Source organism: Platichthys flesus, chromosome 20, assembly GCF_949316205.1.
Source record: "Platichthys flesus chromosome 20, fPlaFle2.1, whole genome shotgun sequence".
Lineage (NCBI taxonomy): Eukaryota > Metazoa > Chordata > Actinopteri > Pleuronectiformes > Pleuronectidae > Platichthys > Platichthys flesus.
In genome coordinates this window covers 17,165,533-17,179,563 of record NC_084964.1, presented here as the reverse complement: position 1 = coordinate 17,179,563, position 14,031 = coordinate 17,165,533, and the positions used below count along the sequence as shown (strand labels likewise).

The window sequence follows — 14,031 nt, the reverse complement described above, 5'->3', positions numbered from 1 at the left end:
TGAGCACCGGACCAACACATAACCAGAGGACTTCTCTCCTCATCGGCTCCTCACAGACTGAATGAGACCAAATATCTGAGTTATCTGAGGCGTGAGGCTTCAAATATTACAATAAATGCCAAAAAAAGTTAGTTAAATTCCTGATAATGTCACAGAGTTGGAAAAATATTAGAGAATTAAGGAGGTTGTGTTTTCTTCTTTCCATTTGTTTGTTTGATGTAGATTCAAAGGAAATCACTGTGGTTCATGAGGTGGCTCAGTGGAGCAATAAGCGGTATCGATAATGGAAGGATGGAAGGATGTGGTTCATCTTTCTGAACATCAAACCAGTCAGATGATATCATGTGGACTGGGCCGAGGGTGGAGCTGGACATGGTTGTGATGGAGAATGTTCTGGGGAAGCGTGAATGTGTTCCCTGAGGACCATGTGATAAAAACATCAACCAATCACATAACAAACTCCTCATTTATCCGGTGATTCTTTACCCATTAGTTTCTTATTACAACTACCTTATAAAATCAGAGTCTGATGTTCAACTTGCTCTCCTCTCTGTCTCTGTCTCTGTCTCTGTCTCTGTCTCTGTCTCTGTCTCTGCCCTGTCTCTCCTGGTGAGGCGGCAGGAGCCGTGCACCCGGGGAGCAGTGACGCTGATCCGAGGAGGCAGGAAGCATGCTAGGACGCAGTCGGCTGGCTTGTAAACACACTTGGCCGCCCTTAGAGGACGAAGGTTGAATCAAGTGGCTGTGGCAGTGAACAGTGAAGCTCCTGCTTTACCTTTTCTCTCCCTCTTTTCTTCCATCCCTCTCTCTTCTACCCTCTGCCCGTCTCCTTCTTTCTCATGCTCTGTCACCCGGGCAGGGGAATCACATCGCCGCTCAGTGGAGCGAGCTCTCAGCTAAGTGGGGTCTTAACAGGTGTTTAAAATACACACGGACGCATATTTGTGTTCGCTTGGATGGCAGAGGGCGGCCATTAGGAAGCTCGTTACTGGCTAAGTGACGCAGGAAGAGGGGCGAGGGGGGGGGGGGGGGGGGGGGGGGCGCTCGACGATGTGACATCAGGCTGTTTGGTCATTTGGTGAGGAGGCCGAGGAGCGTGTGCTGTGTGCTGGACCTGAACGCTGATCGTGAATCTTTAGTGCAGAGACAAATCTTTATCTCTTTGGCTGAGTGGTGACACAACGTGACAAAATGCTCCATGTGTGTTGCCTCAGTCTCTCTCTCTCTCTCACACACACAAACACACAAACACACACACACTCTTGCAGACGCATCTGCCACATAACGAACTGCAAATCAACCGTCACCGACTTTTCATTTGAATTTTTATAAATAACTCGCCCGTCATGCTGCCGTCGCCTTGCGATGCTCAGCTGCTTTGTGTTGTGTGTGGATGGAGAACAGAACAGTGTCCTATTGTTCACGGGGGCACTGTGTCTAATGTGAAGCTAATCACAGCCCGGCCTGAGACCAAACTGCATTTCTACAGCTAAAAGAAAATCTAAGTAAATGATGGTTGAATGCTGAGACTTGTGGTTTGAACTGTTTTTCACCTACACTGAGGTTCCTAACCACAACCAGCATTTACTTTACAACATCTCTTAGCTTAGTGTTTCTTTTAGTGTATTTTTATTGTGGATCCAATATTTGTGGTGGCTGAGGGGTTTATACACTGCAGCCAGCCACCAGGGGGTGATCAAGACACTTTGGCTTCACTTCTGGGGAGCCGTCATGGCGTCCATCTTTATATAAAGTCTATAAACATCACATAGCATATTAACACAGCGTTACATCACTCAGTGTGACTGGCAGCACGAGACACACCTCACAGTCTCAACAGCTTTCAGGGCACATGCATGAAGGCCTTTGATTGTGCGGTCGCGTGTGTGTTTTATGTGTGTGTGTGTGTGTGTGTGCTCTCTCAGGCTGGTCACTCACCTCTCAGGTCCTGCCCGGAGCGACCCGGCCCACAGGTGGTGCTCTGCCTGGGCATGCGCAGCGAGGTGCGTAGCGGCGTGTGCCTCTGCTCGTCCAGATAGGCCAGGTCCTCCAGGTGGGCGGAGCTAGTCGCTGCGTTCATGTGGGGGATAGATGGACAGAGAGAGAGGGAGGGGGGGAGACAAAAAAAGACACTGCTGTCAACATATGTTCACATTATGCAACATATATAGTCAAAAAAAGCCCATCAATGCACAGAGAAGAAGGCGGCAGTGGGTCACGACCAGCCGGTGGCGGTTTGTCAGGTGACCAGGACTCGACCCTGTGTGGTTCTGCTCCAGACTCCCTCCTCTCAGTGTCTGTCACGCGGCACGGAGGCAGATGCCATCCGACCCCTCTCAGGATTAATTAGCTCTGCAGACAAATGTTTTATTCATGGCCTGAATGTTGTCTAACGCCGGCTGCTGGAATGTTCACACCTCGCCGTGTCTTCAGGGCCGACGCTCAAAAACCAGTGAGTGTTAAATGAGATAAGACGTCGGCGGTGAGGGCGAGCGACAGACTCGGTTCTCCGTCACACCCTGAACCCCGAAATTCAGTTTGGGGTGAGGGAGGATTAAGAATCTTTAGCATCCAGAGGGTCACCGGTACCTTGATGGGTGAGGGGACTCCATCAACGACTTTGAATTTCAACTCAGTGTTTCCATCAGTCATGAAAACACTTTTATTCACTGTAGAAATATCGGAGCATCTGAGGAGCATCATTAGAATGCAATGGGGCCGAGAAGCACGAGGAGTCAGACGAGCAGATTGGGAGATTTATTTGGAGGTGAACCTGAAAGTGAGTGCACATGAAATGTCAGTAATAACGCCTGAAAGCAGCGAGAAGCCAGTCTGTGAACTGTGATAGATGCTCCCGACAGACAGCCTCGCTCATAACTTTTACAGTTATCATCTTTTTCTCTCTTGAATAAATGTGACGAGCTCGGAGGTTGGGTTTAAATCATGTCGGTTCTGGCTGCTTGTGTTTCTTGCTCCATTTGATTAATGCGTTCACCGGATCTTGGCAATTACCTCAGTGAAAACAGATCCAGAATCATATTTATTGCCAAGTCGTTTTTTTTGTGAGAAATAGCTGAAGCCAGATAAAAAGGACGTTCTTCAAGTACAAGATAAAGACAGGAAGTTAAGAAGTGAAAGACGAGAAGGGGAGCTCAGTATCACTGCCACGGCACGACCTCTAAATAAACCTGATTGTTTTTCATCTAGACTTGTGAATTATTATCTGGGAAATTGATGAATTGGGCAAAAACATGAATGGATCCACTTCGTGATCCAGACCAAACTTTAATGGGTTCTTTCCTGACCAATACAAAGATCCTTCCACCGAGTTCCATGGCAGTCTGAGCAGTAGTTTGATGTAACGTAGATGAAATACAAAACAATCTATAATAGAGAATATGTACAATAAGATTGTACTTTTCCCTTTTCTCTACCACTCTACCTGTAATAGTCTGAGTTCCTGAGTTCCCAAGTCAAATTCAAGGAGTTGAGGGAGGCAGGAACTGTCAATGGCTGCTTCTTCTCAGTAATATCCTCTGTGTGTGTGTGTGTGTGTGTGTTTGTCTCCTGTCGGTCCAAACAGTAAGGCCCAATAATCCCTCGAAATGGCCGACCTCTGAGCCCAGCAGCTCTCCCTGGTGTAAAACTCAACATCAACCCTGATCCTGATCTGTCCTCCGTTCAAACAGCGGTTACTGTGACGGGGGAGTTAAGCTCAGTGAAGTGCTCAGTGTGTGTGTGATTGTGTGTGTGTGTGTGTGTGTTGCTGACTGCCTGAGTCACCACAACCATGGACCCAAAAAACGAGCCACATGGGTTTTCCCAAAATGGAGGAAAAAGGCAGCTGAGAATGCTGGAGGCTTGGCCCCAGTGGGAACGAGGGGAAGGGGCCTGCTGGTCACCAGACTGGGCTCCCAGCGGAGACAGTGGAGGCATTAATCTGCAGCTAAACCCGGGAGGACTGACTCAGGGCTGACATGTCCCACGTTTCTGCTCGTCTCTTTCAACTGCGTTTTGAATGTGAGGACTGGAATCTGTGCGCTCATCATCTCTATCTGCAATGCAGCAGGCTGCTGGGGATCCCATCCACAGCTCCTGTGCCAATGCGCTGAGACTGCACGGTGAGGAGGAATGAAGAGGAATGAGAAACCGAGTGAGGAAGACAGAGAGTGAATGGACAGAGGGAGTGGAAAAAAAGTAAATGAAAGTGATAAAAAGTGCAGCAGCAGAGTGCTCGGGCGCTTTGGGTGACGATACATCAGACACTTCCTGTTCCAAAGAACGCATGCTCACTCACACACACACACAAACACACACACACACACACAGACACAGACACACACAAGCTGGGCTGCCTTCCAGAGCCAGTCCCAGTATCAGCTCTGATATGAGGCTGCTGGTGATTTAAAACACCTCAGTATTCTCCTCACATCTCCCCAGGAGATAACCTGGGACGATAAATAACGGAGGTCCTGGTATTTAAACAATAAAGCTTCCGGGTGTTACTCAGTGTGGACGAGCAGACCAGAGACAAACAGGAAATCAGAGGAAAGACGCTGGAAAAGGAAATCGATGACACTCGTCCGGCCCTCAAATTGAAAAGTGTTGTCTCCGATGAGCTGTTATCTTCATTTAGTGAAATTAGAGGCGAGCGAAGGAGAAGCTCCCAGTGTGGTTTATATCCCTTTAGCCTTTGTTTAAGTCGGAGGGATTCCTCACTCCAAAGGCTGTTACATAAGCTTGTGCATATAGATGCTTCATCGTGGCTTAAAGGGTCAGTTCACACAGATTAGAAAGATAACTTATCCGGGTGAGGAGGCGATTTCTCAGCTTTTAAATCTATATCTCAAAGATGTTTGTGCATCAACCCCTAAATAAGAGAAGTGGATTAAACTATCAAAATATCTGTGGATTATATAAAGACTAAAAGCTGAATTGTTTCAGGAAAACCTGAATTTGCTTATATTAAAACAATCGGACAAATTAATCCATACTTCACCTAGACACTCAAGCTGTTGTTGTATGAGTTATTATTTGAAAAAACATCCTGTTTTCAAGCTGATTAAATTAAAATTTCAAACAAATCCACCAAAACAACATTTTCAGATGAACACAGCGATCAAACAACGCACCGAGACATCTGTGGCGCCGCCTCTCTTCACCTGGGGTTTGTTTTTTGTTTAAATGCAAATGTAATTTCATATCCAGATTCAAACAGCCTGCAAATATCAGATGTTAACGGGGCTTTAAAGTCAGGGATCTGCTCAATATCAATTTATTGTTTCCTCTGCCATGGTTTGTCTGTTTGTGAGCAGCATTACGCAAAAATGACAAATCAGATTATCATGAAATTTGGAGGAAGTAAGCGGATTGGATCAGGAACGAACCCATGGAATTTTGGCGTGGAACCAAAATCAAAATCTGGATGCAGTGAATTTAAATGTGGTTTCAAAAGGTTTCATCTTCCACATCCTCCCTGACTTTAGCACTATTGAATCTGCTGAACACCCCTGTGTGGATTCATCTTGTAGGGATCTCTGCTTTACACAAGCAGGACCGGTCTCTGCTCTTCTTCTCTGTTCTTACTTATATATATTTCCCTGAATGAAAACTTAGAAAAAACCACTGAGAGATTCACTCCTCTCTAAAACTCCATCACCACAAAGGGTAGAGATAACTCGGTCTTGGTTACTCCTTCCTCCGTATCCATCTTCAGCTCTGCCAACGCACTGCCTTCATTAGGTAATAGAGTACCCCCCCCCCCCCCCCACCACCACCACCACCACCACCATCACCACCCGCCTCCCTCCTCATTTTCTTCCCCAGTCGCCTTCTGCTCGTGCTCAGTGTCTCTCTCCCTCTCTCTCGCCCCCCACTTCAAAGTGCGAGTGTCTCTCTGTCACTCGGGGGGGATAGAAACGGTTAATGCCTGGGGCTTTGATGTTCCACTGCTGCGTGAGCCCAGCCAATCCTCCGCCTGCCGCTCTCCCTCCCATCCCTGCATCGTCTCATTCTTTGTGGAGGAGAGAGGAGGGAGGGAGGGAGAGAGAGAGAGAGAGAGAGAGAGAGAGAGAGATTATGAAACTCTCTTCCACTCCTCTGCCGCACGTATCCATCCCTCTCCTCGATATGGAATTCCTGTTCCTGACACACACACAAACGCCATCAGGTTGTTTTTTTTTCTCACTCCCCCTCTATTTTATTTTGGTTTGCATCATCTGCAGCTCATAGTTTTTCATGTTTCTTCTTCTTTTTTAAATCTGTCTGCGGCTCTAGCTCAGTATCTTTTGAAGGTCTGGGCACGGAGGGGCGGAGAGGAGATCAAGGGTTCATCTCTAAACCCGGCAGAGTCGCGGCGCTGCCAGACGGCCGAGTCAAACAGCCGAGCACGACCAGCATAGAGAGCGGGTCCCGGCGACCGGCCTCGTCAGGCACATCTACAGTGTTTAGTGAAATGCAGACGTGTGTGTGTCCACGCTATGTGCACACACACACACACACACATTATTTTCCAGTGGGAGTGCGAGAAGCGCAGAGTAGAGCTCATCGTCTGATGATGGGAACAATAACACAATCAGGCCCATTAGGGCGGCCCCCGGCGTTATGAAACCTGCATTTCTCCTGATATATCTACTGCTACTTTCGGGAGCTTTTCTGAAGCAGCTGCGGTCGACAATAACACACATCAATAAGACCCCAGTCAGCGACACAAATGGAAGCTTTCCTTATGCGATATTCTCCCAGTACGTTCTGCTGAAGCTGCTCTCTGGTTTCACGCCACACGAGAGGCATGAGAGTTTAGAGAACTAAATACCTCTGCGGATTTGCAGCTACCCGAAAAATCCAACTTAGCTATTTCCTCACTAAATATACATTTGATACCATGATGCAGCTCTTTCAAAAGGCCAGGCTCAGATTTTTGGAAGTTAAAGTTGATTTATCACAGATTTTCAGGAGAAATGTGATATGGAGCATATTTTTATATCTGGTGAATAAATGTGGGCCTCCTGAAGACAGAACTAGTCCCGATCATATATACAATTATGTGAGCTTTGTATATTACAAATCTAGATTGTTACCACACTACTAATAGCCAATGAGAGACGAGATAGTAATGTATTGACTGTAAAGAGGAGGGGTTTAAGCCATGTCCCACCTCGGTACCTGGCCCTCAGAATGACATCACATCTGAATAACCACAGTTGAAAGCATTCTAGTCTAACAAATAAAATCGTATAGTTCTCCCCGTTTAAAGTTTGAACCTTGCGTGAAGTTGCTCCTCCAAACCACAGATATGTTCTTCTCTTTTCAACAGGGTTCCATTGCTGCATTCGGGGGCCACACAGTCGGACATGGAGGAATTCAAAGGGAGGGATCACAGGTCACCTCGGCAGAAAACAGGCGAGGAGAGAAAGCTCGACGGGAGTGAAGAGGGAGCACGAGGACTGAAAACCAGCAGTTCAATCCAATTTTTGCCACAGACAGCTCTCCGCCTTGGCAGAATATTTACAGCATGCTCATGCACTGCTAAGAATCTGCTGCCTTTCACAGGGAGAGAGAGGGGGGGAAGGAGGAAGGGACTCACCTGCCACAGAGTTAGGGCGGGGCATGAGGTACAGAGGGATGGAGTGGGCGGAGTGGGAGGACATGCTCTCCAGGCTGCGCTCAGGGATTTTGTTGAGGCTGTAAGTGGAGGCGGTCATGTTCTCATCCACCCTGTACAGGAACGAGTCCATGCCTGATTTCTGGGACTGCCACAGCTTGAGGTTGGCCCGGGAGCCCTCGCCGTATTTGCCGCCTCGCTCCACGTTCTCGGAGTAGCTGGTCAGAGTGGCTGCAACAGAAGGAGAGACACCGTCACTTCACCCGTACATGTATCACTCTGAATCGACCTGCAGCTTGTTGATGTGATGTTTGCATCATCAAGCTCCAGCTGCTGCCAGAAAACATTGAATGACACAAGTCCTGATATAGTATTTTATACCAACAGCCCAGGAACGACCCTGCTGATGTCTACATGACAGTGGCACTTGATTCATCTTCCACAGACGGGTTCATGACAGGTTACCACAGTCTGACTGGAAACTCAAGACAGAGAGGAGGGAAGTGAGGAATCGTTTGCATTCATTTTGCCGAATCTCAATGTGAACCCCGCCCTAGTTTCAACTTATCGACCAATAGGGTCGGCAGTGAGATATAATCACTTTGGGGTTAAAAGAATCAAGCTGTGACCTCGGGCATGTTCCTGCCAACTGTCACAGGCTTTGATCTCTTCACAGATCCCAGACTTTGGAGCTGGTATCACGTGTTTTGTAGATTTGCTTTTATGATGTCACTGCCTTGCCTAAATTTTTACCATTAATAATCTATCGTTATTAGGATTTATTGTGTATCCCCCACAGCAGGGAAGTGTTTTTACCAGTCTTATCCTTTATATACTTTTATACATGTATTTGTAAATCCGTTTCCAGCTAATCTCACCGATGATCCCGCTGTCCCTGCTCTCCAGTGTTGAGGTGGGACTGGTGACGGAGCCGTAGGCGCAGTCCCTGCCGCCGGCCTGGCCTGGCATGGCAGGGGGGAGGGTGGAGCAGGGGCTGCCTGCAGGGGGGGAGGCAGTGCTGCTGGTCAGGGTGGAGCACGGGCTGATCCTCTGGTTCTGGCCCTGGAACAGAGACGCAGATAAAAATAAATAAATAATCACATTTCATGAGCTCCATTTGGTTTTAAATGAGCTCGATGAGAACACGTGGCAAAGAACAATGTCTGAACTTCTAATGTCTGAGTCAGACATAAAGGAAAATGTCATTTCAGTATTGCAGCTTTCAAAAGCTCAGCCCCCCCCCTGCTGCTTTCACCACATGAGTCAAGTCCTTCTTAGGATCGTCTCTCCCCCACACTCACAAAAACACAGTAATCATCATCATATCTAATGATTTGTGGCATTTTTGTGGGAAGCTGCCTCACAAAACAGACAATACTACAAAGCAAGTACAAAAATACAAGTATCCAGTGGGTTTAAATACCCAAACCACCTGTAACATCTACAGTCAGTGTGCTAATGTTAAAAATTATACTGCGGATGGGTTTCTCTATAATCCTGTAAGATCTTATTATATAAAGTGCCATGAGATAATGTTTGTTGTGATTTGATGTTAGACAAATAGAACTGAGTTGGCAGAACAAACCAGATGTTGTGTACACATCATGTGATGCACGACATGTAAATGCAGTGGGGAGGGGAGGTTTGCTGAAGGTGCGGGACAACCCTAAAAACAAACTGGAGTAACTGGGCCAAATAGATCTCATCATCATTTCCCTGAACACGCCCGATTTTCATCATCACGGTGGGAAAACTGACGCAGATCTGCAGCAAAGTGTAATGGCTTCTTCCATGACCCATGAGCCATCCTTCCACAAAGTGCCACCATCTTTCCTGGGGATCCCACCAGTAGTTTTTCCATAATCTTGCTCAATAACAAACAAACCAGCAGAATGGACTGGGGTGAAAACCTCGTTGGTGGAAGTTATAAATAACATGATGGATCTTACGCTCACTGACAAATCTATTTTCATTTGTTTTCCTCTTGACTGCCATGACTACAGTTAAGTCTAAAAAAAAAAGCAAGTGCCTGTGTGTCCTTTCCAGCCCCGGCAATGTTCGGGCCCCCTGCTGTGACCCTCTTCTGCTTCGGTTCAGGTGAGGAGACGAGATACCACGGGGGGAACAAAATAAAAAACACTCCGCTGTGTCTAATCTGCTGCTGCGAGGACTCACAAGTGCACAAACACAAAAGGCACACTTAACAAAAAGAACCACGCACACACAGGGATATACAGAAGCACGAGAAAAACAAGGAATACCGAATCTTTGCAAAAAAGAATCACAAGGTGTCTATTCAACAGTTAGAGAGAGAGAGAGAGAGAGAGAGAGAGAGAGAGAGAGAGAGAGAGAGAGAGAGAGAGAGAGAGAGAGAGAGAGAGAGAGAGAGAGAGAGAGAGAGAGACTGAAAACTAAAATGTTAATTTTCCACGTTTCTTGAGGATGACTGACAGGACAAGCTGAGCTGATAGCCACACCCACACATGTTTACAGTGAAGAGCAGGGCTGCACCTCATCATCAGTTTCATCATCGATCGATCTGTCAATTATCTGCTGGGGCGGCTGAGGCTCGTCAATTAAACACGTGGTCGGTCGGCTCAACTCCAAGTCCTCGAGTGAAACTCAGTGAAATAACAAGCCCCTGTTGGAAACTGTGTTCATGCACAGTCAGGCTTTAGAGCTTGCTCACATTGACACCACGTGTTCAGCAGGTTGTGAAGTTTTCATTTGAGACAAAAAGCCCGAAAAGGAGGTGCAGCTGTTGGGCCTGTCATTAGATTTGAGCCGAATTCGATCATAAACCAAAGTTTTGGACGGATTAAAAAGTCCTTCATGAGATTATTTCAGTTAATCCATGAGGGCAAATCTGAATTTTGAGCACTTTATTTAATGGCGATCGATTCAGTCAGTTTTCGACCCATTTCACTTAGAACCAAATGACTGGAGCTGAAGCTGAAGGGAGAGTCAGAGGATCGGCGTCAGGATTTATCCTCAGGAAACCAGAGATATCTGATCCATCGACTAGTGTCCAAAACAAAGTGGAGGCCTGATCCATCGTCATCCCTAAAAGCTGCACTGCGAGCAAATCCCAAAAGATCCAGATTTTTTATTTGGATCGACATCAAATTGCAAAAACAAAGCCCAGCCGTGCGTTTCTCCCTTGCTAACGATAATGTTCGGTTTCCATCGACACTGTCAGGAAGGTGTTATTAAAATCTTATTTACAGCCACTGGACACAATCAGACTGAGGGTTTCGCTCCGTCCATTTACAAACCTGAAGCGGAAGAATATTAGAAACACAAGTCGATATATTGTAAAGCTTTCCAACACAACAGGACTCGCTAGGAGCTGAGTAGTGAGCACTCAGATCTGTCGGAAACAAAACACAAACACTGGCCTTGAAGGACTGTGAATGATATAAAGCTCTTTCCCAATGTTATCCACCATAACGTGGCATTCACCGAGCGTGGGGTTCAGCATTGTGCACCTCTGTTCCTCCTGAGCCACAGGATCACACACACAACATCTGTAAACACACCATCAACACGCTGTCTATCAGGACACGTGACCTCTGGCCTCTGCTGTGTCCAACTGATTGACTGAGAGAATGAGAAACAACTCGCTCAGGTGTCATGTTTACAGGAGCTTGACCCAGTCGCACAACCGAACAACCACCCACACACACACACAGACACACACATGAATGGATACACCTTCAGACCTCTGCGCCCTGCGGCGACAGCGCAGCTCCATCCGGCGGGCTAATGAACCTCGTCTTGTGCAGGCCTGACCTTAAACGCCACGCGAGGATTGGATTGAACTTGGGAACGCTGCGTCTATTCGGGGAGCGAGAGCACGAGAGGCAATTAACTGCAGCGTGTCTGCGAGTTAAGGTCACCTTGTTCCGTCAGCTGCTGAGGTCCTGCACACCTCAGCTACTGAAGGAATCTAACCACGACGATAGGATATGAAAAATAATGTTTAACCCTCAACCTGTGGTTCCTTTTTGTCATTTTTTACAGTTGTTTACCTAGAGATTAATACACAATGTAAATATAGTCTCCAAATTAAACCTACTAAAAGTGTTTTGTTGAATTTACTTAATTTCTTTGGGCCAAATGGTTGCAAGAAATATCTTCATGTAAATCGAGACACATCTTCTAAGTTATCTACGAATGATTTTTAGGTGAAGTCCAAGTTAAGTGTACTTGTTATGTTTTAGATATGTTAATATAAATATATCTAAACTATTTTGAGAATTGTCTACTCAATTGTTTGATGTTAGGTATCCAAAAATATATTATGTACATTCAATTTAATTTAATTCTACAAACTAGATTTAAGTTTCTCAAATTAAATCCTAAACAAATGACAACAGTACCAACAGAAGCCTGCTCTCTCCTGTGTGCTCATCAGATGTTGCTCTTGTAATGTTTGCTGTTTAATGAGTCAAACAGATTGACAGTGTCGAACAGCATTTGGAGCAGATATCCACTAATAATACGTTTGTGCTGCGTGAACGATCCGACGCGGTGCTCTCGAGTATGAGTCACGTCTCCAAAAAGTGCCGCTTGAATAAACCTCTCTCAATTTACACCCCCCCACTGCAGCGCTCACATGGAGCACAGGCAGGAACCATCAGCCTGTAATCGCTTATCCACACCGCTTTAGTGGAAACCTCGTACCTGAGGCCTGCTCCAAATACTTTATGCAACAGTTTCGCCCTCCCCCATCTCCACCGTTACTCCCTCTCCCTCTGTGTTTCTGCCTCAGTTTGGAGAAACTCAAACCCGTCAAATCAGGTTTAGGAGGAGAAACGAGGGGATCTGCTACAGGGCTTCAAGCAGGAACCTTGTGCTGAGAGCTGTTTGTTGAACAACTGGTAAAGAGAAAAGGTTCGGCTGCAGGAGAGAAGCGTTAAGAACAACCTGCTGCAAGTCAACATCCGTCGGACAGAAATCTAAAGTTACAGATATGTGATGTTTTATGGGAAGGCAGGAATGACCCGTGTCTGAGAAGATCTGGTTTTTCCTGACTTTCAAAACGAGTGCAAACAAGGATGTGACAGAGATAAATGTCAAAACGGCTCAAATCAGACAATTGTGCTTTTGTTCAAGTTCCCCACTCAAAACCTCACTTATGATAAAGCACATCAATAGCGTTTAGGTTGATTGATTGATTTTTGACACCAGTCCAACCACAAGTCTCCTTTTATACCCCCAGGCTCCTGGAAAAGGTTTCTAATTGATTAGTGGGACCATTACCTGTCTCGCCTCGGGTTCCTCCATGCTGTACTGGGTGCCGGCTGGCCCCTCGTTCGCTTTGTCTCCCAGAAGGAAACCCAGGCGCGTCATCAATGTGTTGGCTGCCTCGTCCACCGACGGAGGGGGGCCCAGCTCCCGGCTTGACTCCCCTGCAGAGGCACAGCGATGGGAGGAGGAAGGAGGAGGTGGAAGAGAGAGAAGACGAGAGATGAAGAGAGAGAGAGAATATGTGTCAGTGGTGGGCAGGAACACAGCAGCAGCTTTTTTTGGACATTTTTTACACGGTCGAAAGAAAACCACCACTTAATTCTCTCTTTCTAGAAACACACAGGTTTTCCACAGCTCTTCTTTCACAGCAGACCTGGACAGAGGCTACACAGCACCTGCGCTCAGGAAATGAAAAACACCCTACCTGAGTTTTGCTGGAGCTCAGAGCCGTGCATTAAACACTCATTCCTCAACAGCTGGACCTTTTTTGTAATTTTTTTTCCCGTCGCTGCTTACATAAAGTCCAAAATCCCTTCAGCCACCGCCAGGGTAATCCGTTCAAACTGTTTACAAAAGCCCCCTCTCTCCACGCCGACGAGCAGAAGCCATATCAACACTGACGGCTACTCCTTCCGCACCAGCCGTCACCACTGCACCCTGTGTAATCAGATACGCCCTTCACCTGCATGTGTGTGTGTGTGTGTGTGTGTGTGTGTGTGTGAGAGAGAGAGGGAGGGAGGGAGAGAGGGAGGGAGCAGGGAGAGTGAGAGAGCAACAGCGTGTGACTTTTCAAAGTGGGTGTGTATCCACCTCCTTATCCCCCTTATCCTGTTTACAGAGGACTGAGAGCACTAAAGAGAGAAACACCAGGGTGAGCCTGCGTGATGATCAGATGATCAAAACACACACACACACACACACACACACACACACACATAGACACACACACTCACAAGCAAACACACGCTCATGGAGCTGAGGTATTTCAGTTGCCAACCATGAACCAAAACCCAAAACTAAAAATCCCTACACAAACTAATCTCTTTTTTCGGTGTTGCCAGGTGACTGCCCAACCCACAACAAACCGTCGCCTGTGGTGTCGTGTTTTTCCAAAAACACTTGGCCCTGGCAACCCCCCCCCCCCCACACACACACACACACACACCCCCCCCGAG

The 14,031-nt window shown here is 46.9% G+C and overlaps 1 protein-coding gene across 5 annotated transcripts in view; it reads right to left on the bottom strand.

Annotated features, from left to right (window-relative positions):
• tanc2b (tetratricopeptide repeat, ankyrin repeat and coiled-coil containing 2b) overlaps positions 1-14,031 on the bottom strand; it is a 116,667-nt gene that overhangs the window by 23,520 nt on the left and 79,116 nt on the right. For 4 of the 5 annotated variants that reach the window (XM_062413844.1, XM_062413846.1, XM_062413845.1 and 1 more), the window contains 4 exons: positions 12,869-13,017; positions 8,482-8,665; positions 7,586-7,834; positions 1,939-2,070 (listed from right to left, as the gene is read on the bottom strand). In XM_062413844.1, coding sequence (XP_062269828.1) covers positions 1,939-2,070; positions 7,586-7,834; positions 8,482-8,665; positions 12,869-13,017 — 714 coding nt within the window. Of the gene's footprint in view, positions 1-1,938; positions 2,071-7,585; positions 7,835-8,481; positions 8,666-12,868; positions 13,018-13,280; positions 13,459-14,031 lie in introns of those variants that run through there. The other variant, XM_062413848.1, reaches the window with a different exon arrangement.